The following is a 22404-nucleotide window of genomic DNA, read 5'->3' on the forward strand; positions in this document are numbered from 1 at the left end:
TTACACCTGTGGTAAGCTCTGATGTTTTCCTTTTTTTTTAGCTCTGCTATTTTCTTACTCCATTTCACTTTTTAAAAATTCTGGTCATACCGTGCTGACTTTTGTTTTTAATGACTCATTTTGGCATCCATGATCTTCATCTTTGCTGCATGTCTGCCGTCATCCCCAGGCCTCCCTCCCTGCATAGAAATGGGGACAGGGCACCATCAGGCTGAACTCTGCCTCCAGGCTTAGTCCCAATTCAGCTGCCTGCTTGAGGGTACTCCCTTCCTCTCAAAGCTCTCAAAGCCCCCTTTCTCCTCACCCTTCTCCTAAACACATAGTCCTAAACATGGGGCAGCATCTGGGCAACCCATGGGGTCAGGCAGGTAGACTGAGGCCTCCACCTGCCTCAGTGACTCAGAAGGCTGGTCTCCAGCCTGGGAGTAGGTAGAGGTGCTGGGCCTGGCTGGGGGCCCATGCTACCTGACACAACAGTTCCAGGTCTTGGTGTGGCCTCTCCTTGGAACAAAGAAACAATAAGCCCTCGTTTCCTTGACCCTTCCTAGAAATCCCTTCAGGCCAAAGGCTACCCTCTATACATACTATAACAGGCAGACCTTTTATTGTACTCTGAAGACACAGCAGCCTTGTTAGATAATGGGGTTCGCATTTAAGTACATTTAAATTAATGTATATACATTGTTTATTTTAGACCTAGTGCAGTTGTACACTTAAGACTGTAATGTAAACAAAACTGTTAAATGGACTGGGGAAGTCAAAAATTTCATGCGACTGGCTTTATTGTGATAGTCTGGAACCAAACACACAGTATCTTGGAAGGATGCCTGCACATTGAGGGAAAGATGTGTGTCTGTTAGGGCTTAGAAATCTGTTGCCGAAGCAATTGGGTGAATACTTCATCCACTCCCAGCCTTTCTGGACCATGGTAGACGTTGCTCCTGGATTCTGGTATTCTCCCTGCCAAACCTTCCAGGCAACCTGGCACTCCAGGCCCTCACTGCAGTTGACTCAAGGAGTTTGTGAGCAGGGGAAACCTACTTGTCGCGTCCCAGACAAATTAGGACCCCTCAGTGCCTCCAGAAGAGCCTGTGGTCCAGGGAAAGAGGGCCGAGGCATTGGGAAGAGACCCTCCACCCACTGCCCCCAAGCAGGCAGGTCACTTAACTCCTTTGAACCTCCGGTTTCCTCACCTGTTAGATGAGTGGATGGGAAAGCTGCACCACATCACAGATGTCAGGTCACCCATGGAAAGTGGTGGCCACCTCTGCCCACCTACCTGTGTCCTCGTTGCTCCTGACTTGGTGTTTCTCCCCTACACGCCCCCTACCACCCACGGGCAACCCTCAGGTCCACTCATGTGTCCTGTCAAGTTCAGGAGCCTCAGACCCACTGACGCCTCTGGCCTAGCAGAAGGCCTTTCTCCACCTACTTGGACAAGAGTTGCCTCTCCTTCATATCTTAGTCATATGAAGGGAAAAAAGTAGCGTGTTGGATTTTAAAAGAAACTATTGGGAATCACTTTTAAATCTGCAGTAGGAGGAGATGATGGTGAATTCTCCTGACACCATCAAGGCTGTGCCTTTATGTGTTTCTTATGCAGACATTATCTCTGTGACTCACTTCTGCCCAGATTTGTCCTGTCCTGTCTCGTGGTTTGGGAGGCCCTGTGGCCCCACTTGCTCCTGGCAGGGGGCCTTTGGGTCCTCTTGGTCTGCCAGGGTTGTCTCCCTTCTGTACTTTTCCATGCTATGGTACCACTGTTCCAATCTGGTTGGCTGCCTCCTGCCACACCACTGTGGCCGCTGAAACTAAACTGCCATGTTTTCCACTTTATAGACCATTTACAGGCTCTAACATTGGTCCTCTTTTTGTTGTAAAAACTGCCTAACAGTAGGCGAGTAGCCAAGGTGCTCAACAGACATTTCATGGCCTTTGTTATCATCAGACAGACTGCTGGTATCATTCAGAGGTGGAATGGATTTCTAAAAAATCAACAAAGATCTCTCCACTACTTCTTCTGTAAGGCAGTTTGATCACTGAATGTGGTTGTCATCTGAAAGGGTTTTTTCTCTCAACCATCTCCTGGGTAAAAACCAGGTTAAAAGGGTTTGGGGTTATGTAGACTATTTTGAAAAATTTGGAATTCTGCCCTCATCAGCCCTGTGTATGACGCATCTTCCCCTGAACAGCAAGCCCATGTGCAACCTCCAGGTGGCAGCTGATCAAAGCGAGCCTCAGGATATTGCTGGTTTAGCCCCCAAGATTCCTTCTTGGACAACTAGTCCCAAGTCACAGGGACAATGGCTGCTTGGTCACTGAGTGTCCTGCCTGCCATGTCTCCCTACGGGGGCCCAAGTGGTCTCTGTAAATTTGTAAAAATGTTTGTTCCATTCACGTCTGACCTTTCTAAACAAAGGTCTGGGTGTGAGTAGATGACAGAAGAGATAAAGCTGTACCCAGTGGGACAAGAGTCACGCTGATTCTTTGTCTTTGAAGGGAGTATAACATCCTAGCACCTGGTGTGCGTGCTAAGTTGCTTCAGTCATGTCTGATTCTTTTCGACCCCATGGACTGCAGCTAGCCAGGCTCCTCTGTCCATGGGATTCTCCAGGCAAGAATACTGGAGTGGGTTGCCATTTCCTTCTCCAGGGGATCTTCCCCACCCAGGGATCAAACCTGAGTCTCTTGCATTGGCAGGCGGATTCTTTACCATCTGAGCCACCTGGGAACCCCTGCTGAGGGAATATCTTAGACCCCAGGAAGTGGGGGTGGGGAGCGGGAGGGGTGCCATCAGCACTCTCTCCTCCAGACCCTGCGCCTCAGCCTGCCAACCCACCACCTGGTCCACCTGAGCCCTGCAGCCGGCAGTGTGGCCCATAGACCCGGCCAGTCCTGAAACGTTCTGTGCCTAATCCGGTCACCGCCTGAATGTGAGTCCCACCCGTAGACCTTTACAAACATGGACCTGCTCAGCCCTGTTCTAATCTGGCTGATAACAAAAGTACACACTTCTGACGCCCAAGCGGCCCTTGGCTATGCCATGTATGGCAGTTGAGGCTTCGGCTTCTCACGGCACTGCCCACGTGACTTAACCAAACCAGTGGTGAACTGGAGTGCTCTGTGCCCAGCCCTGCGCGTGTTTGCCTGTGGGGAAGAATGAGTCACAGTGCCTCTCCGTGGGGCATGAGGGCTGCTCTGGGGCTGTGTAAATTATTGGCAGTGACACCGAAGATCAGCAGGTCAGTCTGAACTCCCTCGTGTGGTTCCTAATGGACGAGAGGCTAACCTTTGATTATGACCTTGCTGGCTGTGTCCTGCTCAGGCACAGCTGGATGAGGCTGGGATGCTGGATGGCAGGTTGGCCACATAACAGGAGTCACTGCTGCTTGGGGTCCTGCTGACAGTAATTAAGTGCCTTATGAGACAAACAGAATTTAGCCCCAGCCTCAGTCTAGTTGGGCTTCCCTGGTGGCTCAGCCGGCAAAGAATCTGCTTGCAATGCAGGAGACGTGGGTTCGATCCCTGGGTTGGGAAAATCCCCTGGAAAAGGGAACCACTACCCACTCCAGTTTTCTGGCCTGGAGGATTCCCAAGGACAGACGACCCTGGCAGGCTACAGTCCATGGGGTTGCAAAGAGTCGGACATGACTGAGCAACTTTCAGTTTCAGTCTGGTTAATCAGAACAGCTGACAGAATGGCATATTCGCGTGAAAATTCACTAGAAGCCAAGTGAGATGCATTGTTTGGACAGACGATCCTCCATGGAGATCTTTTGCTTCTACAAATCTTGATGAGTGTGTCAAGAACAGACAGCCCTGACAGCTGCTTACCTGGGCCGTTCTCAGTTGGATTTGCAGTGAGAGCACCTTGAGGGATGAGGCGAGGCAGTGGCTCCCTTGAGGACAAAGAGCAGGCTTGCCTACTGCCTGCTGTACAGTGGCGGGTGCTCCATGCTCATCGGCCCTCTCTTGTAATGCAACCAGTCACCACGTGTGCAGACTCCATCTGGACCTGTGCTTTGCCCCCTGGGGCAAGGGAGGGCAATACGCAGGTTGATGCTTATGCTGCTGCTGTAATAAAGCCTTCTGTCTCTGACCCAAGAGTCGAAAGGCTTCTGCCAGCATTTTGGAAACAGTTAAAAGGCTAATTTATTGTCGCTTAGTCATGTCCAACTCTTTTGCGACCCCATGGACTGTAGCCCACCAGGCTCCTCTGCCCATGGGATTCTCCAGGCCAGGATAGTGGAGTGGGTTGCCATTTCCATGTCCAGGGTATCTTCCTGACCCAGGGATCAAACCCAAGTCTCCTGCTTTGGCAGACAGATTGTTTACCACTGAGCCACGTGGGAAAGCCCGCAAGGCTAATTTATTAATAACTTGTAAATAGAATAAAGTCAAACCTCAGACACAACAGTCAGCTGGGTGTAGACCAAGCTTGGGTTTCTCCAGCTGGGCCGTCAGCCTCTTGGAACCTCCCAGAGGATGATCTGTTGCAATTTGCTGATTACCAGTATTCTAGAACATCCAGGGCAGTGTTTCTGTCTTGTGGGAAAAACTGAGACCCTGCATACTGTGTGCATAAGGTCATCCATCTCCCGGGATGTGGTTAGGTTCAAAGAAAACATTCCAGGATGGGGATTATGGTGTTTATAGGACTGGGGCGCTCTGGTCGTGTAAACTTCAGGAAGGAGACAAAACCAGGCCTCCAGCAGTTGCTCTTCAGTTAGGTGTGTCCATCCACAGACCTGTAGAAGCACAAGACCCCCAGGGAGGACTATCCCACCAATTTCCTCAGTCCTGTACTGCTAAAGTTGGCATCCAGAAATCTCTTCCTTAACTGCAGTGACTAAGTAAACTTGAGAGTTCGAGTGACCCTTTGAAGCATGTTTGCTGGTGAAATGTTGGCGAAAGGGTGAGCTGATCTAGCTGTGAATGACATGGAGATCGCAGGCCAGCTGGGAACTGTGTCCTACAAAGGAGAAGGCATTGCTAATACTCTTAGGACCAAGTCATTTTAGGCGAAAACAATGAGGAAACAAGCAGGGGAGAGCAGTACCATAGGATGCCAGGAGCAGGGCATAAGCTACCATCTCTGCTTCTGTTAGCCATGGAAGATGAGAAGTGAATGACAGGGAACTCTCCCTCCAAAGAGCAGATGGACGTGGCCTTGTCTCACAAGCCCACACCCGTGTGTTTCATCCAAGCCTTTACATACACCCCAGCTTAAATCTCATCTCCCATTTGTAATCCCTCCAGAGTAGACGATTAAGGGTCTCTCACTGCCACCGACAGGAATATTGATAGATGGGCTCCTTATCCCATTTCTCTTTCATCCTTTCAGTAATAAAAGTCCCCAGATTTTAGCGGGGATGTGGCTGCCCAGCTTGGAACTCTGATTTCCCTCTCTTGCAGTTGAATGTGACCAGGTGAATAAATTCAGACTGAAAGGGTGTGTGATGCCTCCAGGTCATCGGGTCTTTAAAAAGAAGTGGTGAGACATCTCTGGCAGTCCAGTGGTTAAGACTCTGTGCTTCCACCGCAGGGGGAGCAGGTTGCAATCCCTGTTCAGGGAACTAATGCTATGTGCCAAGTGACACAGCCAAAGAAAAAGTCAATGTGTTTAACGTATGTGTGAATGGCCATTTGAGATTAACCAAATTCAGAAAAGAAAAAAGGAAGCCGTGTGCCCTCCACTGCCCTTCCCTTCCTGAGAAGCAGATGGTGGGTACCAGCTTCCCCAGAGGCCTGGGGGCAGCATCCTGGAGGGATGCAGAGCACCCAGACAGGGAACCTCGTTCCTGGATGACCTCACAGAGCCTCCCATCACCTGCTCTGGACTCCCACCAGCTCAGGCTCTTGCCGGAGAGAAAAGTGAAGCTCTCTCGTCAAGCCTCTGTCTTTAAAGTCCCTGAGAAAGCTGCCACATCCTAAATGTACTATAATGAAGCAAACAGGTGGGGGTCTGGAGGCCCAGGCCAAGGTCTCCCGGGACCCGCTCACCCCATTTTATTTAGCACAGTAGTGAAGAGCTTACCTCATCTTGGGTCTGGAAGGTCTCACACTGCTGCCCCACTCCCTACTAGCCCAGTGTCCTACAGTTCCTTTACCATGAGGATTGTATTATCAGTTTCATGAGGAATAATCAGACTGTGTGTATGGATCACAGTTGAAACTAACATTTACGACTTCCTTCGTGGTGCAGTGGTTAGGAATCGGCCTGATAATGCAGGGGATGGGGGTTTGATCCCTGGTCCCAGAAGATTCCACAAGACAAGGAGCAACTCCACAAAGCCTGTGCTCTGCAACAAGAGAAGCCACCGCCACAAGAAGCCTGAGCAACCTCAACCAAGAGTAGCCTCCACTCACCACAACTAGAGAAAGCAACAAAGACCCAGTGTAGCCAAAAAAAAAAAAGCACCCAAAGGAGCCACTAACATTTATCAAATATCTATTTACCTTGTCCCAGACAGGCTCCATGCAAAACCATTTGCCTTGTGAGGTAAACTCCATTTGACAGAGGAGAACAATGAGGGCCAGTGACTGACCAAATGGTCCACAGAGCAGTAAGGGGTAGAGCGGAGATTCACCGAGCTCACAGCCATTCTAGGCTTGCTTGAACCTGTGGACACCACACTGCCCAGCAGCAGGTCGCCTAATTGACCAAATGATAGGGAGCACTGACTCTGAGTCATACCGTTTGGCACTGAGCAAAGCAATGAAACCCCCACCCTCCTGAAATTTCTTTTCTGCAAGGAGAGACAGACACTGCCTCTCATATCCTGCATGTGGTTGTCGGCAAAGCCACAGTCTCCATTCACCTCCTCTTCTCAAAGACCAAAGATCTTTGATTTACAAGACATTTCCCCCACACAGCCCCCCTGTCCCGGTTGTCGTCTGTCCTCGTCTCCCACCTCTTTCCCTCCAGCTCTTCAGGCTCACAGACACATTCCTGCCTCAGGGCCTTTGCACTGGCCGTTCGCTTCCATGTGCTTGTGTGGCTTATTTTCTGACCTCCAGACCTTAACAAAAAATACTTCAGTGTGGCTTTCCTGGTAACTCTATCTGAAATCCAGTGCCTCCCAAACATACTATGTAGTTATTACATAATTCCCTTTCTTACTGTATTTCTCCTCATACATATTACTTGAAAAAAAATTAAGCTGTTATCAGTTACATAAAACCCATTTCAAACATCCAAGGATTTTTAGTAATTTTACCAAGTGGTGCAACTATCACCATAGATCTGTTTTAGAACATTTTCATCACCTTCACCAAGTAAGATCCCTCAGGGCCAATTTAGAGCTAATCACCGTTCCCACACTCAGCTCCCAGCAACCACTAATCGACTTTCTAGCTCTGTAATTGTCTTTTCTGAATACTCATATGAATGGTGTCATATGACATGTAGTCTCTGGTGTCTGGCTTCTTTCACCCAGCATAATGTTTTTGAGGTTTATGTAGCTGTTGCTACATAAATACCAGGAGTTCATTCCCTTTTATTGCTGAATAATACTCCATTGTATGAACGGATCTATCACATTGCGTATGTCTATTCACCAGCTGTTGGACAGTTTCATTTCCAGCTTTTTCTAACATACTCTACATTTTGCCATGTTCCCCCCACTAGAATGTCAATTCCATAGGGCTGGGATTTTTGCTGGTTTTATTCACTTCTGTGCCCCCAGCACTTGAACTGTGCTGGACACACAGTAGATACTCAATAGATTTTATTATAAAATTTATCATGTGCTGAGGGAATCAGAATAAAGATAATCTCAGGGAGTGGGAAGCAAGGGCTGTCTATGCTGGTCATTGAGCCAGGGGAAAGGGGACCGAGTGACGAGGCTCCGTGGAGCTGGCAGTCAGGGCAGGCTCCTCTAAGGAATGGACTTTGGAGCGGAGACCTGAGTGCACAAGGCTGATAACGGCGTTTGTCATTATCCTCAGGCCTAAGGACCAGCCCTGCCCACCACTTCTTCGGGTCCAGCAGCCAGGTCGGGGGGAAGGGCTGGGCTGGAGAGGGACTCTCAAGGACACTTAGCCTCACAGCAATTGGAACAGATGACTCAGGCCCCCAACTCCTCCCTGAGCCTAATCTGGCCCCCATGCAGTGTGGGGAGGGAAGGCTGAGCTCCCGTGGCTGTCCCTTCTACTAAGTGCTCCTTCCCCCAGGGTGAGGCCAAAGGGCTACACTTGGACGTGCGCTATACTGCCTTGGGTTTGAATCTTAGTTCTAATCTGTTCATTACTGTTTCTGCTCCTCACCATCTTTTTTTTTCTTTTTTCTTTTTTTTTGGCTGTGCTGGGTCTTCACTGTGGCGCAGGGACTTTCTCTATTTGCGGCAGATGGACTTAGTTGCCGTGCAGCATGTAGGATCTTAGTTCCCTGACCAGGGATTGAACCCATGTCCCTTGTATTGGTAGGCGTATTCTTAACTACTGGACCACCAGGGAAGTCCTGTCCCCCATCATCTTAACTGGTCCCTCAGTTTTCTCATCTGTAAAATAGGGATAGCCACCATACCTACCTTTTACTTAAAAACCAAACACTCAGAGTACTGCTAGTAACTGTGTGCAGGCATGGTTGTAGGAAACTAATCCGTTTGATTCTCACATCAACGCCACATGGTAGTTATCATTTACAGATGAGGCACAGAGAGGGGAAGTAACTTCCCCAGATCATTCTGTTGTTTAGTTGATAAGTGGTGTCTACCTCTTTTGCAACCCCATGGACCATAGCCTGCCAGGCTCCTCTGTCCATGGGATTTCCCAGGCAAGAACACTGGAGTGGGCTGTCATTTCCTACTCCAGGGGATCTTCCCGACCCAGGGATTAAACCTGCATCTCCTGCAATGGCAGACAGATTCTTTACTACTGAGCCACCTGGGAAGCACTACTAAGTAATAAAGATGGACTTCAAATCATGAGACTGGTTCCCAGGTTCATGCTTTTCTTCCTTTCAGACTCTGCTCACCAGGCCAGAGGCAATGTTACAGTGAGTTAATGTACAAGAAGCCCTTGGAACAGCGCCATGCACAAAAGTACACAAGGAGTGTCAGTATTATCATGGTACAGAGAGCATGCAGAGGCACCCTTTCTCTCATTTCTTCAAGTGCAAGCATCTGACCCTTTAGCGGAAGCTAGGTGGATTTCCCTGGTGGCTCAGACAGTAAAGGGTCTGCCTACAAGACAGGATTTGATCCCTGGGTAGGGAAGATTCTCAGGAGAAGGAAATGGCACCCCACTCCAGTACTCTTGCCTGGAAAATCCCATGGGTGGAGGAGTGTGGTAGGCTACAGCCCATGGGGTCACAAAAAGTCAGACAGGACTGAGTGACTTCACTTCACTTTTCAACACTGCTAGTAGTCCCCTCCCCAGAAATCCTCACTGGCCCATACTCCTCTCCCAACCCCAAGTCCCTTGGACTGAAAGATCAAACCAGTCAATCCCAAAGGAACTCAGTCCTGAATATTCACTGGAAGGACTGAAACTGAAGCTGAAGCTCCAATACTTTGGCCACCTGATGCCAAGAGTCGACTCACTGGAAAAGACCCTGATGCTGGGGAAGACCGAAGGCAGGAGAAGGGGACGACAGAGGACGAGATGATTGGATAGCAATACTGACTCGATGGATATGAGTTTGAATAAGCTACAGGAGAAGGTGAAGGACAGAGAACCCTGGCTTGCTGCAGTCCATGGAGTCGGACACGACTGAACAACACAGGGTGGGTGAGGTGTCGGGGAGCATAGCAGTTAACCGTACGCCCTCCCCGTTTCCCAGAGGACCAGTTGGGCGGTGCCGGGGAGGGGCAATGAGTCAGGGTAAAGGACTTTGAACAGAGGTCGGGTGGGGCTCCTCAGAACTTCCTGGCAGGCCCACTGGCCCTCCCCAAGGCCCGCCCCCTACCCTTGCAGCCCTGCTCCAGCGCTCTGGCCCTGCATACACACCTCTCACTACCATGGAGTTCGACCTGTCGGCAGGTGCGCTGCTGTGGAGTGGGGAGCTTGAGGGCCAGAATCAAGCCCAAGGGTCTGCCTCCAAGGGGGGCATTTTCTGCGCCTGCGCCAACCCATCCAATGTCTCTTCTCCCTGCAGCCGTAGAGGCCACCTCCAAGAAGCCCCAAGGGGCAGGCAAGGTGGGAGACCCCAAGCACAGCCCCCCCAAAGTTCAGGGTGGGTCAGCTGATAACCTAAAGGTAAGTCACCTCATTCCTGGGAATTGCTTTTTGACCCCAGGACCCTGCTTGGTCTGGGGCCTCCGACTTGGGGGGAATGGGAGCTGGGAAAGGGGTCCCCTCGCCTCACTGGTGTGCCTCCCAACTAGCATCACCACGGCCATGGCCACGGCCAAGGGAGCGCCTCAGATTCCAGCAGCAGCTCCAGTGATTCGGAAAATGAGGCGAAGGTAAGAGGCTTCCCCCTCTGTAGCGGGTGCCCGGCGCCCCAAGTGAGGGCGGAGTCCCAGCCCGGAACGCGGGCAGAGGACTCACAGGCGGAACCCTCTCTCCCCTCCTACCCCCACCGCTCCCGGCCCCACAGCCCGGCTCGGAGCCGCACAAGAGCGCCTCAGGCAAGGTCAAGAAGCCCAAGGTGAAAAAGGAGAAGAAGAAGAAGGAGGAAGGGAAGAAGAAGGCTTCCCACTGATGGGTCCGGGCGGGGCTCATTAAACCTTTGCTCGGCCTCCTAGTCGCCTTCTGGTTGCGAGGCGCCCTGAGCGGTCCCCGGGCCGGGCCTGCCCCCTGCTGGACACCGCGCGCCAAGGAGAAGCCGGCTACGCCGTGTCCGTCACGGTTTATTGTTTCTGGAACGGTGGCCGCCCTGCTGGGGGGCGGCCTGTGCAGCTGGAGATCTCAGCACCTCGGCGAGGGCGGGGAGGGTGGGACGGGCTCGGGCTGCGGGGCGCCCCCGGTGGCCGGCAGGTGGCCGGGAGATGAGCTGTGGCGGCATCGCCGGTGGGGGTGAGGGGGCGGCGGCCGCCGGAAGCAGCAGCGGCGGGAGGCGTCGCGGGGCCGCTCTCACCGCACCAGGTGGAAGGTGAGCCAGTACATGAGCAGGGGCTGCGCCGCCGCCACGGCCATGGTCAAGTACATGCGCAGCTGGTTCCGCGCCCCGCGCACCGGGATGCCCTCGGCTGCCGCCTCCGCCAGGATCTTCAGCCGCAGTGTCCGGATCTGGACCGGGGAGGGAGATCGCTCTTGAGCCCGGCCTCCTTCGGGACTGCAGGTTCCCCACCCTTCCTTCATAGAGTGGCTGGGCTCAAGTCTGCTCCTGGGGAGCCTCGGGTTTCTCCTAGATCTCCTAACACACAGGGAGGACCTCCTTGTCCTCCCAGGCCTTAGAAGAAAACGTGAGGGTTCCAAACTCAACTGCCAAGCCAGGGCCTTAAGTTGGTGAAGTGGGGAACTTCAGTACAAACGCCGGGCCCAAGGGGATGGCCAGACTTGGCCCTTTGGCCACCATCAGCTTGTGCTGCGCTTGACGACTTTTAACACAAGCCAGAAATGCCATTTTTTCTCCCCAACTGTTTTGTTTAAACCGCCCCTAAAGTTGGACACGACTGAGCGACTGAACTGAAAGTTGTAAATAATGACATGTAAATTGAAGTTTATCTGTGGGGCAGATCTGGCCCACCAGTCACTAGCTTTTGCTCTCTGCTCCTCACACTTTTCATACATTCATGGGGTTCTCATGGCAAGAATGCTGAAGTGGTCTGCCATTTCCTTCTCCAGTGGACCACGGTTTGTCAGAACCCGCCACCATGACCTGTCTCTCGGCTGGCCTTACACGGCATGGCTCATAGTTTCACTGAGTTACACAAGGCTGTGATCCATGTGATCATTTTGGTTAGTTTTCTGTGATTGTGGTTTTCATTCTGTCTGCCCTCTGATGGATGAAGATAAGAGGCTTGTGCAAGTTTCCTGATGGGAGGGACTGGATGTGGGGAAAACAGGAGTCTAGCTCTGGTGGGCAGGGCCATGCTCAGTAAATTATTAAATCCAATTTTCTGCTGATGGGTGGGGCTGTGCTCCCTCCCTGTAGTTTGGCCTGCAGTGGCCCAGTCCTAGAGTCTGCAGTCTTTATGGTAGGTTATAGGCTCTATGGTAAGGGCGATCTCCTCGAAAAGGACTTATGCCAGCGTGCCACACGCCTCCCAGGACTGCTACTATCAGGACCCTGCAGCAGGCCACTGTTGACCCACGCCTCCGCTGGAGACTCCCAAACACTCACAGGCAAGTCTGGCTCAGTCTCTTGTCGCCCAGGAGAAGGGGGCGAAAGAGGATGAGATGCTTGGATGGCATCAGTGACTCAATGGGCATGAGTATATGCAAACTCTGGGAGACAGTGAAGGACAGGGAAGTCTGGAGTGCTGCCATTCATAGGGTCACAAAGAGTCAGACATGACTGAACAACGGAACCACCTAACACTTGCTCACACTGATTCTCTCAGCACCCTGAAATGGAATTATTATCACCCCATTTTACAAAGGGTTTCCCTGGTGGCTCAGTGGTAAAGAATCTGCCTGCCAAGCAGGAGACAGGTTCAATCCCTGCGTCAGGAAGATTTCCTGGAGGAGGAAATGGCAACCCATTCAAGTATTCTTGCCTGGGAAATCCCTTGGACAGAAGAATGTGGTGGGCTATACAACCCACGGGGTCACAAAGAGTCAGACATGACTTAGCAACTAAACAACAACAACCTTTTCAGAAAAGGGGAAACATGTTTAAAGAGAGGAAGTGAGCTGCCCAGGAGCCAGCGAGGCCTGGGGTTAAAGCCAGGCCTGGTGTATCCCAGGGCTCCTAACCAGCCCTTCTATACCAGCTGAAAGGACTCTCAGAGAAGCTATTTCAAGGACACTATACTCTTTTCATCCTAAAGGAAATTCTGGAAGGAAAGCCCACCATACAAGAAAAGTGGAGTGACAGTCCACGGGCTGGCTCCGCCTCTCCCTTCAGCAACCCCCCAGACACCCCCCTCTTCTGGGAAGCTCTCTGGACCCCCAAGGCTAGGGCAGCCACTCCAGGACTCCTCAGTTCACCAGTATGGCTCTGGGTCTAAACTCCCGCCTGACATCCCTTGCTTGGATGACCCTAGGGACCCCCAACTCTCCAGAAGGCCTGTGCCCAGAGTTCCACCCTCCCTTGAGCCCCAGCTCACCATGAACACAAAGATGGACACACAGCACCAGCCCAGCACCAGGTAGTAGCCGATCTTCCCAAAGAGCAGGCCCATGAGGACCCCACCAATCATCCTGTTGGGGGAGAAGGGGGGGAAGGCTGGTCTGAGGACGAGGCCCCGGGGCTGGAGGCTGGCAGCGGGGAGGCAGAGGGGATACTCACCCAACATACTTGTAGCCCAGGAAAGCCACCAGGTCGATAGTGCTGAGGTCTGTGTTGACAGTGATAAGGTAGAGGCTGAGCAGGATGGCCAGCACCTCCACTGTCAGCCAGGCCAACGCCGAGCTCGCCTGCAGCCCCAGGAGGTCGGGAGAGAACCTGCGATGCCCGAGCTCTGTCAGCCAGCTGGCTGGCCCAGACCTTCCCAGAGCAGGGGAGACAGCCTCTGGGGGCGGGGTGGGCGCTAGAGACCCGGCAGGGACCAAGATGGATGTGGGCCCTGTCCTGGAAATCCCATCCTGAGTGACAGACAGCCCAGAGAGGTCAGGCCGTGATGGGGGTAAGTACAGGGCGGGGCATGTGTGTGACCCCATGGGGAGGGAGAATGTCCGAGAGGAGGGGCACTTGAGCTGAGGCTTGAAGGAGTAAGGAGCTGATAGGGGAAGGAGACCTCTGCCATATCCCCAGCCTCAACAACTCATGGCTGTAATGACAATGGTTTTCCATGCCACGAAGGTAATGAACAGGGGTCTGTGAGCAAGAGGTGGGGGCCTGACCCAGGCTGGAGGGTGGGGAGGCTTCCCTGAAGCAGTACCAGCACAGTGGAGACATGAGGAGTGGGGAGGAACATACTCCTCAGCAAAGGGAACCAGGTGTGCAAAGACCATGGGGAGGCAGCCCAGGTCCTTGGCAGAAACAGAAAGAGGACCAGAGTGGCTCAGCAGAGCGAAGGGAAGGGGCAGAGAGAGACTGCAGGCGGGCAGTGATAGGCTCCGGAGCTGGGGCATGGTCTGGGGACAGCATCTGAGCAGGGGGCGGAGGGGAGTTGGCACGGCCAGGCCCACCTCTCAGATAACACTTTCCTGTTGGAGTTGGGGTGCAGGGGGTGTGTGTGGGCCGGGCAGTTAGTTAGGAGAGGCCAGGGGAAGGCTAGATTCAGTGTCACCCGCCACAGGGTGGGGTGATGGGCTGCACATGAGTGGGGAAGAAGAAAGAGGCGAAGGCAACCCTGAGGGTACTGAGGGCTCTGTCTTGGGCCAATTGGCTACACGATAGGACTGTTCTGACCCAGGGGAACCAAAGAGACCTTCTTGACTGTCCCCCCCATGCCGCAAACCCCACACCACTCAGCTGACCCCAGGCCTCTCTTACCTATCCTGGGTCCCCAGCGCCAGGCCAGCCACCAAGATGTAGGTGATGAAAGCCATGGCTGTGGGAGGCAGACACACAGACACTGGTCAGAAGAAGAAGGACCATTGGGGCCTCCGGGCACCTAAACGTTTGCCCGAGACAGGCCCGCCCGGAGGGAGGAGGTCGCCGGGTGGAGGTGGGTGGGATGAAACCTGGAATGTAGAGGTCAGGAGCGTTGACGTCAAAGCGGGGGGCCACCGGCGTGTCCTGCTGGTACTGCACCTCCCAGTCCTGTGGGGAGAGTGGGGGGAGCAGGCAGGACCTGGAGCGAGGTGCCTGCCCCCCTGCAAGCCCTCTCTCGGGGCCAATCTATCTGGCCTGCTCCTCAGTCTCCTTTACCCCTGCCCATCATATGCCCTGGGGGGCCATGCTCACCTGGTGTAGGTAGGGAAAGACGAGCAGGCCCAGCTTTTTGCCCACGTACATGGTGTCCACGGCGAAGTAATACTTGAGCTTGGTGACAGGGATGAAGCGGTCAATCTGGGGAGGCAGAGCTCAAACCTGAAGCCCTGGCCCCATAGCCCCCGCCTGGCCCCCCAGCTCCCACCAGCCCGGCCCACTCACGTTCTTATCCACCAGCTCCTTGCCCTGCGCAGCGAGGCTGCTCCCATAGGCCATGGCCATGTTGGACACAGGATCAGCCAGGAAGGCCCCCTGGGGCGAGGCGGAGGCTGCAGGGTAGCCCAGGCCGCCGGGCACCCTCTGGGCCCCATAGCCCCGGCTCTGGGATGAACTCGTGTCATCAAAAAGCTGGTGGGGGTCAGCCATGCCTGGCTGGGACACAGGAACCCTCCGCTTCGAGGCTGCAGGGGAAGAAGGGTGCATTCATTTGTCAGAAGCTCTCCCTCTGGCTCCTGCTACAGTGGGGTGCTGGTTTTCACGTCAGATGGGTTATCTAACCAACTGTGGAATTGGAGAAGACTCTTGAGAGTCCCTTGGACTGCATGGAAATCAGTTCTGAATATTCATTGGAAGGACTGATGCTGAAGCTGAAACTCCAATACTTTGGCCACCTGATGTGAAGAACTGACTCACTGGCAAAGACCCTGATGCTGGGAAGGATTGAAGGCAGGAGGAGAAGGGGATGACACAGGATGAGATGGTTGGATGGCATCACCCACTCGATGGACATGAGTTTGAGCAAGCTCCGGGAGTTCGTGATGGACAAAAGAGGCCTGATGTGCTGCAGTCCATAGGGTCGCAAAGAGTTGGACACGACTGAACGACTGAACTTAACTGAACTTAGGGTTGTCCAGTCAGGTCTGGGCGGCCTCTGCCATCCATCCATCCACCCTCCCAAATAACGATGATGATGATGACAGTGATGGCCACTATGTACTGGGGTTGACTGCACAAAGTCCTGTATTAAGCATTTTACAGCAAGACAGACAGTCTGTCTTCCTGTTCCCTCTTAATCATTCAGCTCCAACCTCAGGGGCCTATTACTCACTGAACACAACAGGCACCTTCCATCTCAGGCCCTCTTCACTGGCAGTTCCTCTGAAGCTCTTGCTTTAGACACCCTCAGGACTCTCTCTTCCCCTTGAAGTCTTGGCTCCATGGGACCTTCCCCAACTATCCTGTCTACAGCTGCTTCTCCCTGGGTAACACCCCCCATTCCCTTTCTGCGCTTAATTTGTTTCTATAGAACTCAGCACCAGCTGACATACTAGCTGTTTAATTTCTCTTGTTTCACTGTCTCCCCACCAAGGTAAAGAGCTCTGTCTTGTTTGTGGCTGAAGCCCTAGCCTCTAGAACAAGGTTGGAGTAGATGCTTGATTAAAAAAAAAACCTGATCAATGAGTAAATGGCCATTCCCATTTTACAGATGTGGAAACTCAGGCTTAGACGCTAAATGGGGACTTCCCTGGTGGTCCAGTGGCTGAGATTCTTTCTGTGCTCTCAATGCAGGGGGGCCTGGGTTCGATCCCTGGTCAGGGAACTAGATCTCACGTGCGGCAACTAAGACCTGACTTAGCCAAGTAAGTAAATAGATAAATAAATAAAGAGAGGCTAAATGACTTGTGCAAAGGGAGTGACAGAACAGGATTCCATCCAAGGTCGACCTGTTAAATGTTATAATAATTAAGCCCCAACTGACCACTGAAATCACATCAGGCCATGTTCTAAACACTGTGGATGAACTCATTTAATCCTCACAACAACCCATTCTGTGCTGGTGATACCATCATCCCATTTTATAGATGCTGCTGCTAAGTCACTTCAGTCGTGTCTGACTCTGTGTGACCCCACAGACGGCACCCCACCAGGCTCCCCCGTCCCTGGGATTCTCCAGGCAAGAACACTGGAGTGGGTTGCCATTTCCTTCTCCAATGCGTGAAAGCGAAGTCGCTCAGTCGTGTCCGACTCTTTGCGACCCAATGGACTGTAGCCTACCAGCCTCCTCTGTCCATGGGATTTTTCAGGCAAGAGTACTGGAGTGGGGTGCCATTGCCTTCTCCTTTACAGATGGGATGCCCCCAAAGAGGTTCACGTCCTTGCCCAAAATCATACAGATAGCATGAAGCAGAGCTGGGTCTCAAGTTTTCGAAAGGTCCCTCTGCTTCATATGGGGAACAGGCTGGGGAGGCCAGGACAGGGAGAGGAGAGGAAGGAAGCGAGAAGATGGTCTAGGTAGGAGAGATGGATGAGATGGGCATTGCGGGGGGTAAGGGGGGCGCTGATTCTGAATGAATCTGGAGGTAGGGCAGGATTTCGGGAAGTGTGCTTGGCTGGGGGAGGGTAAGGAAGAGGGAGGAGTCCACACTGTCTTCCCAGATTCTGATCTGAGTGGGTGGGGTGCTTCTCAGAGATGGGGAATATGAAGAGGGAGGATCTGAACCCAGCGCTCTGGCTCCAGCACCCCAACCCAAAGCGATGCCTCCACAGCAAATTTACTGAGCGCCTCCTCTGTGCCAAGCGCCATGGCGGGCAAAGGGCAGTAGGATAACAATGGGATGGGGGAGAGGGGTCAAATAATCCACATCACGGCTTTCTTCGCACCTCCATTTTCTTTTTGGTGGAAAGGTGTCCACTCTCTGGGGCAAAGTGACACTCATAAACTGCTCAGCCCCTGGCCTGGCCCATAGAAGAGCAATCCATCTCATCACCTGCCATCAGTTATCAGCCCCTCAACTCTTCCTCTTCGTTATGTGTAGCCTGAGAACAGACCCAGGGAAGTCCTCGATCTCAAAGCCAATAGCGCCGGCCGTGGCCCACTTGTCCCTGAGCACCACTTCTCTTTACCTCTCCCACTCCTGGCCAAAGGACTGGTTTCCTGAAAGCTTGGGCATAAGCCCTTCCTTCCTCTTTGTCACCACCTCTGACCTTGGCAGTGGGGGTTCTGCTCTCACTGGTCCCTTAAATGTACCTGCACCACCAGGCCGGGGCTGTTATTCCTCTCTGCTCGGACTCAAGGCCCTTGGCAGCACTGAGGTCCTTGCCACAAATGCCAACCTCTGACTCAGTATCTGCTTTCTTGGCTTCTGAGACACCGTACTACCTTTTTCTCTCTCCTGTCGGAGTCCCACAAACATCGACGGAGCCCCTCTGTGTGTTAGGCTCTGCTGGCAGGCAAAGTGGATACAGCAGTGAACAAAAGGGAACAGCTCATGCCTTTATGGAGCCGATGGTCTGATCAGTCCCTCAGTCACTGATTTCTCTCCAGCTCCCCGAACTGTGTGACCCAATTTTTCACCCTTACCCTTCTCTCACCTAGGGCAATCTCACCACACTCCTGGCTTTCAAAACCACCCACCTGATGCCCTGGGCTGTCTCTAGCCACCATATCCTGCCACAGCCCTCTGGCTGCCCCTGGGCCTTTACTTCTGACATTGGTTCTCACCCACCATGTCTCAATGTTACCCTCCTTTCTCAGATTCTGTCATCTTGCAACTGAATTAAATGTCCTACCAGGTTCCCCTGTTCATCCTTGGGCCCAGCAGAGAGTATTTCATGCCCTCTGCCTAAGATCATTGCCCACTGCACTGAGAATAAAACCCAAATGCCTGTGAGGCCCTGCATGACCCAGCCCTGCCAACCACCCTGGTTACCTCTCTTGGGACTCATTCCACCTGGCCACAAGGGCCTCCACCTCTCGGGCCCTGACCCTGCCAAGCTCCTCGCCTCCTCAAGCTTTAGAAGAGACAGTGCTATCACCCTGGAACACGTTCCCACAATTAACACCGGCCAATAGAGCACCTGGCCTCAGCTCAAAAGACTCCTTCTCAAGAGACCTTCCTTATCCTCCATATGAAGCCCTAGCCCTACCTTGCTCTTTCTCATAATATCCAGTGGTTCTTTTTTCTCTTTTAAGCAGTTAACACAATTTCTAAATCTATCTTCATTTGTCTACTTGTTTCCTCAGCACAAGCCTCCGAGGCTTTTCCCTCTCATCACAAATCCCCTTCTCATTCCTCATCAGCTGTATCTCTTCCAGGAAGCTTCACTGACACGGCAGGGCTGGGTCAAGTTTCCTAATCTGGCTAACACACACCTCCATCCCAGTCATAAGCTCTCTGACTGTGCTTCCCCCATCCCAGCCCTGAGCCCTATGCCTGCACATAGCTCCATCACACTAGACTGTTGCTGTCTTCCGCTTTGTACTGGTAGCTCCATGAAGACAGGAAGCAGGACTGATGGGCACGTCTGTGTCCCCAAGGTCCCCTACCAGAGGGCCAACCAGATATCTTAACAAAGGTTGAAGGGAGGAATGCAGGCATCATGACTTGAGGCCTACTCAACTGCCCCCCCCACCCCGCCCCCCGCCCCATCAATTTCCAATTTACTCCCTTTACAGTTCTAATTACTTCCCAAATTATCTTGCTGACTAGTTTACTTCCGAGTTTAGTGTCTGTCTTTCCACTAAATTCTGCGCTGTAAGTTGTCAAGCTGTAGGCTACCACTGGGTATTCAAATTCCATCAGCACAGGGCCTGGCACAAGTGAGTTGAAGCAAGATACGCTGAAGGAATAAACGAGATACACGGACACTCCTGAAGATGAAGAGGAACTTAGAAATGCACAGACACGGGAAAGCAGCACAGTAAATTCAGGTTCAAATCTTAAATGAGGGGTAAACACGGCCCTCTGCGATCACGTAGGTCTATAGGACTATAAATGCCTTCCTATGGTGCGTGGGCAACCGCGCAAGGCCACGGAAGGGTGGAGAGCGGCCAGAAGGCTAACTACAAATGAATGGAAGTCGCGTTTTTCTGCACATCACACAATATCTTGCCCAAACTTGTTTTCTTCTAAAGGAATGTCCTAAAGAAGAATCGACCCCAACGCGCCCCCTACCCGACCTGGCATCCCTGCGCTGTGCACACCTCGTAGCTCCCTGACCTCGTGACCTCTGACCTGGGGCTACCTCGCCAACCGCCGAGGCGGCCCCGCCACGCCCCGCCCTCTCGAATGCTTCGGTCGGCCACGTACGCCACTTACGCTGCCGGGGCGTCCCCACCGCCGCCAAGCCTGCCGGGTTCATCTTTCGCCGCCGTAGCCGCCGCCGTAGCCACCGCCGCCGCAGCCGCCGCCCCAGCCACGGTTCGAAATGTGCCCGCCCGGCTCCCGTAACCACGCCCTACCGGCAACACGGCAGCCAATGGGCGTCTCGATCGCGCAAAAGCCACGCCCTCTCACGGAGGCCTAGAGAAGTTGGCGGTAAGAGGAGAGTTTGGAGGCCGGTGACGTAAGGCAAGTGCCAGGCCTGCAGGGCCAGGAGGGCGGAGCCGGGAAGAATCCGTGGAGTGGGAGGTGTCGTGCATGCTGGGAAATGTAGGTGTCGCGCGAAGAGGCCGATGGGAAATGGAGTTCTCTGTAAAAAGCGATCAATTTAGCTCCTGAGCGTACTGGGAAGCCAGAGAAGGGTATGGAGCAGGAGGAGACACATTTGTATTCCCCAGCGGCTAAGTGGAGTTGTGCGGGCTCTGGGGCTTATACAGTTTTGCCAGACTTTCGGTATTAAAGTGATTATTTAGAGTGACAAAAGGACATCCAACAAGTTAGATGGGAAGAACCAGTTGTCTTTTCTTGAGGTGTATTGTTGAAAAACAAAATTAAACAGAGAAAATATGAAGACCTAACGAGTTTTATTCAACAGCTTATGAATTAGACAGCCTCACATCTAGTAAATAGGAGGGAGTTTGTAGGAATTGTACAAAACGCAGGGTTTTTATGAAAGGAGGCAAGGAAGTTATTAACAAAAGAAAAGAAAGAATTGTTTCAGGCCAGCTCACCTTCTTTTAGGGGGAAGGTGAGAATCTATCATGTAGAATACTTCTACTCTTGCAGGTGGGAGTTGGGGGTGGGAGTGGGGAGTGTAGAAATGGAGAGGTCCCATATGATAGATTACCTTACTGGTGCTGACCAGGAAATTCCAAACTGGCTGATTAAGATTACCTTCCTGGGGAAGGACAAAATTGCAACTAGGTCAGATATTAAAATCTAGGTTTGGTATCACGGGGCTTCTTTGGTTGCTCAGCTCTTAAAGAATCCACCTGCAATGCAGGAGACCTGCACTGGGTTTGATCCCTGGGTTGGGAAGATCCCCTGGAGAAGGGAAAGGCTACTTACTCCAGCATTCTGGCTTGGAGAATTCCACAGACTGTATAGTCCATGGGGTCGCAAAGAGTCGGACACGACTGAGCGACTTTCACTAATGTGTTGGTATCATGGGCTTTAGCACCAGGGACCCATTTGGGGTCTCTGGTTTTCTTTTTAACACTATCTTTAGACATTTCCCCCCAAATTCATAAAGATGCTCCTGTGTTTTAACCTGGTTTCCCAAAAACACTATAACCCTCCGCAACTGAGCGCACACAGGTGCACCTGCTAGTGAGGAGCCCTGAAAATTGTTACCTTAGTTTCTCCTGTGTCTGCCCTCTGTCTCTCCCTGGTTAACTCTGTCTCCTCCTCTTTCTCCCCCTCAGCCTCTCCTTTTCTGTCCCTCAGTTCCTCCAGTTATCTCAGGCAAAGATAGTGGTAGAAATGGCTTCTGAGTAGTCTTCCGGAAGGGTGCCAGCAAGTGACCCTGTCGCTGTGGCTTTCCCTTTCCTCCTGTGAGACATTGTCTTTTCTGGGGAACTTGAAGACTGTTCTGGTCTCTCAGTTATGAGTCCTGGCTCCACAGTCCTGTAGGCGTCGCCCTCCCAGCCCCTGTCTCTCCGCTTGCCTCATCACAGCCCCTGACCCTCTGGTCTGTCACTCTGTTGAAGTGCTGGGAGCCCCCTCAGGGCAGGACCCAGGACAGCCTTGGTCGCTGCTGTTTCCCTGGCATCAGCCAGGAAAGGGCCGGGCACAAAGTGGGCGCCGAGTAAAGATTTAGTGACTAGCGAAGGGGTTGCTAAGAGTCGGATACAACTGCGCCACTTCACTTTCACTTTTCGCTTTCATGCATTGGAGAAGGAAATGGCAACCCACTCTAGTGTTCTTGCCTGGAGAATCCCAGGGACGGGGGAACCTGGTGGGGTGCCATCTATGGGGTCGCACAGAGTCGGACACGACTGAAGCGACTTAGCAGAAGCAGCAGCAAGGATCCCCAGTCTGTGAGGGCACAGGTGACACCTGGCCCTGTGGTGCCCCCTTTGTGGCGCCCCGGCCAGGTGGATGCATTCCCACTCCAGAACGCACGACTTGACGCGTGGATGGAGCGCTGGATTTCAGTTTGTCCCTCTGGCCCCTCAGCCAAGCGCCCGGGTGCGGCGCAGTCGGGCAGCGACTCCTCGGTCTGCGGGCGTAAAGGAGTTTTCGGATTCTCTCTGGCATAGGGAGCCGCCCGCTAGGGGCAGGGAGCACCCTGCCGGTCTCGTAGGTCCGTGAGCGCTGGGCTCCTCCCCCTCGGTGCCCACACCTGGCGGTGGGGCGTGCCTCAGTTTC

General features: G+C 52.9%; 2 protein-coding genes across 3 annotated transcripts; one reads left to right on the plus strand and one right to left on the minus strand.

The window, feature by feature from the left end:
- Positions 1–9946: 9946 nt before the first annotated feature.
- Positions 9947–10654, plus strand: C20H19orf33 (chromosome 20 C19orf33 homolog). Its single transcript, XM_068993465.1, has 4 exons — positions 9947–9984; positions 10100–10200; positions 10329–10409; positions 10544–10654. The coding sequence occupies exons 1-4, from the start codon at positions 9963–9965 to the stop codon at positions 10646–10648; spliced, it is 309 nt and encodes a 102-aa protein (XP_068849566.1). The 5' UTR covers positions 9947–9962; the 3' UTR covers positions 10649–10654.
- Positions 10655–10899: 245 nt separating this feature from the next.
- On the minus strand, positions 10900–20067 carry YIF1B (Yip1 interacting factor homolog B, membrane trafficking protein). Of its 2 annotated transcripts, none has more exons than XM_068992373.1 (8): positions 19972–20067; positions 15095–15333; positions 14906–15010; positions 14683–14761; positions 14492–14549; positions 13343–13498; positions 13161–13254; positions 10900–11175 (listed from the first exon to the last, which is right to left on the minus strand). In XM_068992373.1, the coding sequence occupies exons 1-8, from the start codon at positions 20012–20014 to the stop codon at positions 11020–11022; spliced, it is 930 nt and encodes a 309-aa protein (XP_068848474.1). In that variant the 5' UTR covers positions 20015–20067; the 3' UTR covers positions 10900–11019. The 2 variants fall into 2 exon arrangements, with proteins under 2 accessions (XP_068848474.1, XP_068848473.1); XM_068992372.1 differs by having other exon boundaries at positions 19963–20046.
- Positions 20068–22404: the final 2337 nt, after the last annotated feature.

The sequence above is a fragment of the Capricornis sumatraensis genome, chromosome 20, assembly GCF_032405125.1.
Source record: "Capricornis sumatraensis isolate serow.1 chromosome 20, serow.2, whole genome shotgun sequence".
Lineage (NCBI taxonomy): Eukaryota > Metazoa > Chordata > Mammalia > Artiodactyla > Bovidae > Capricornis > Capricornis sumatraensis.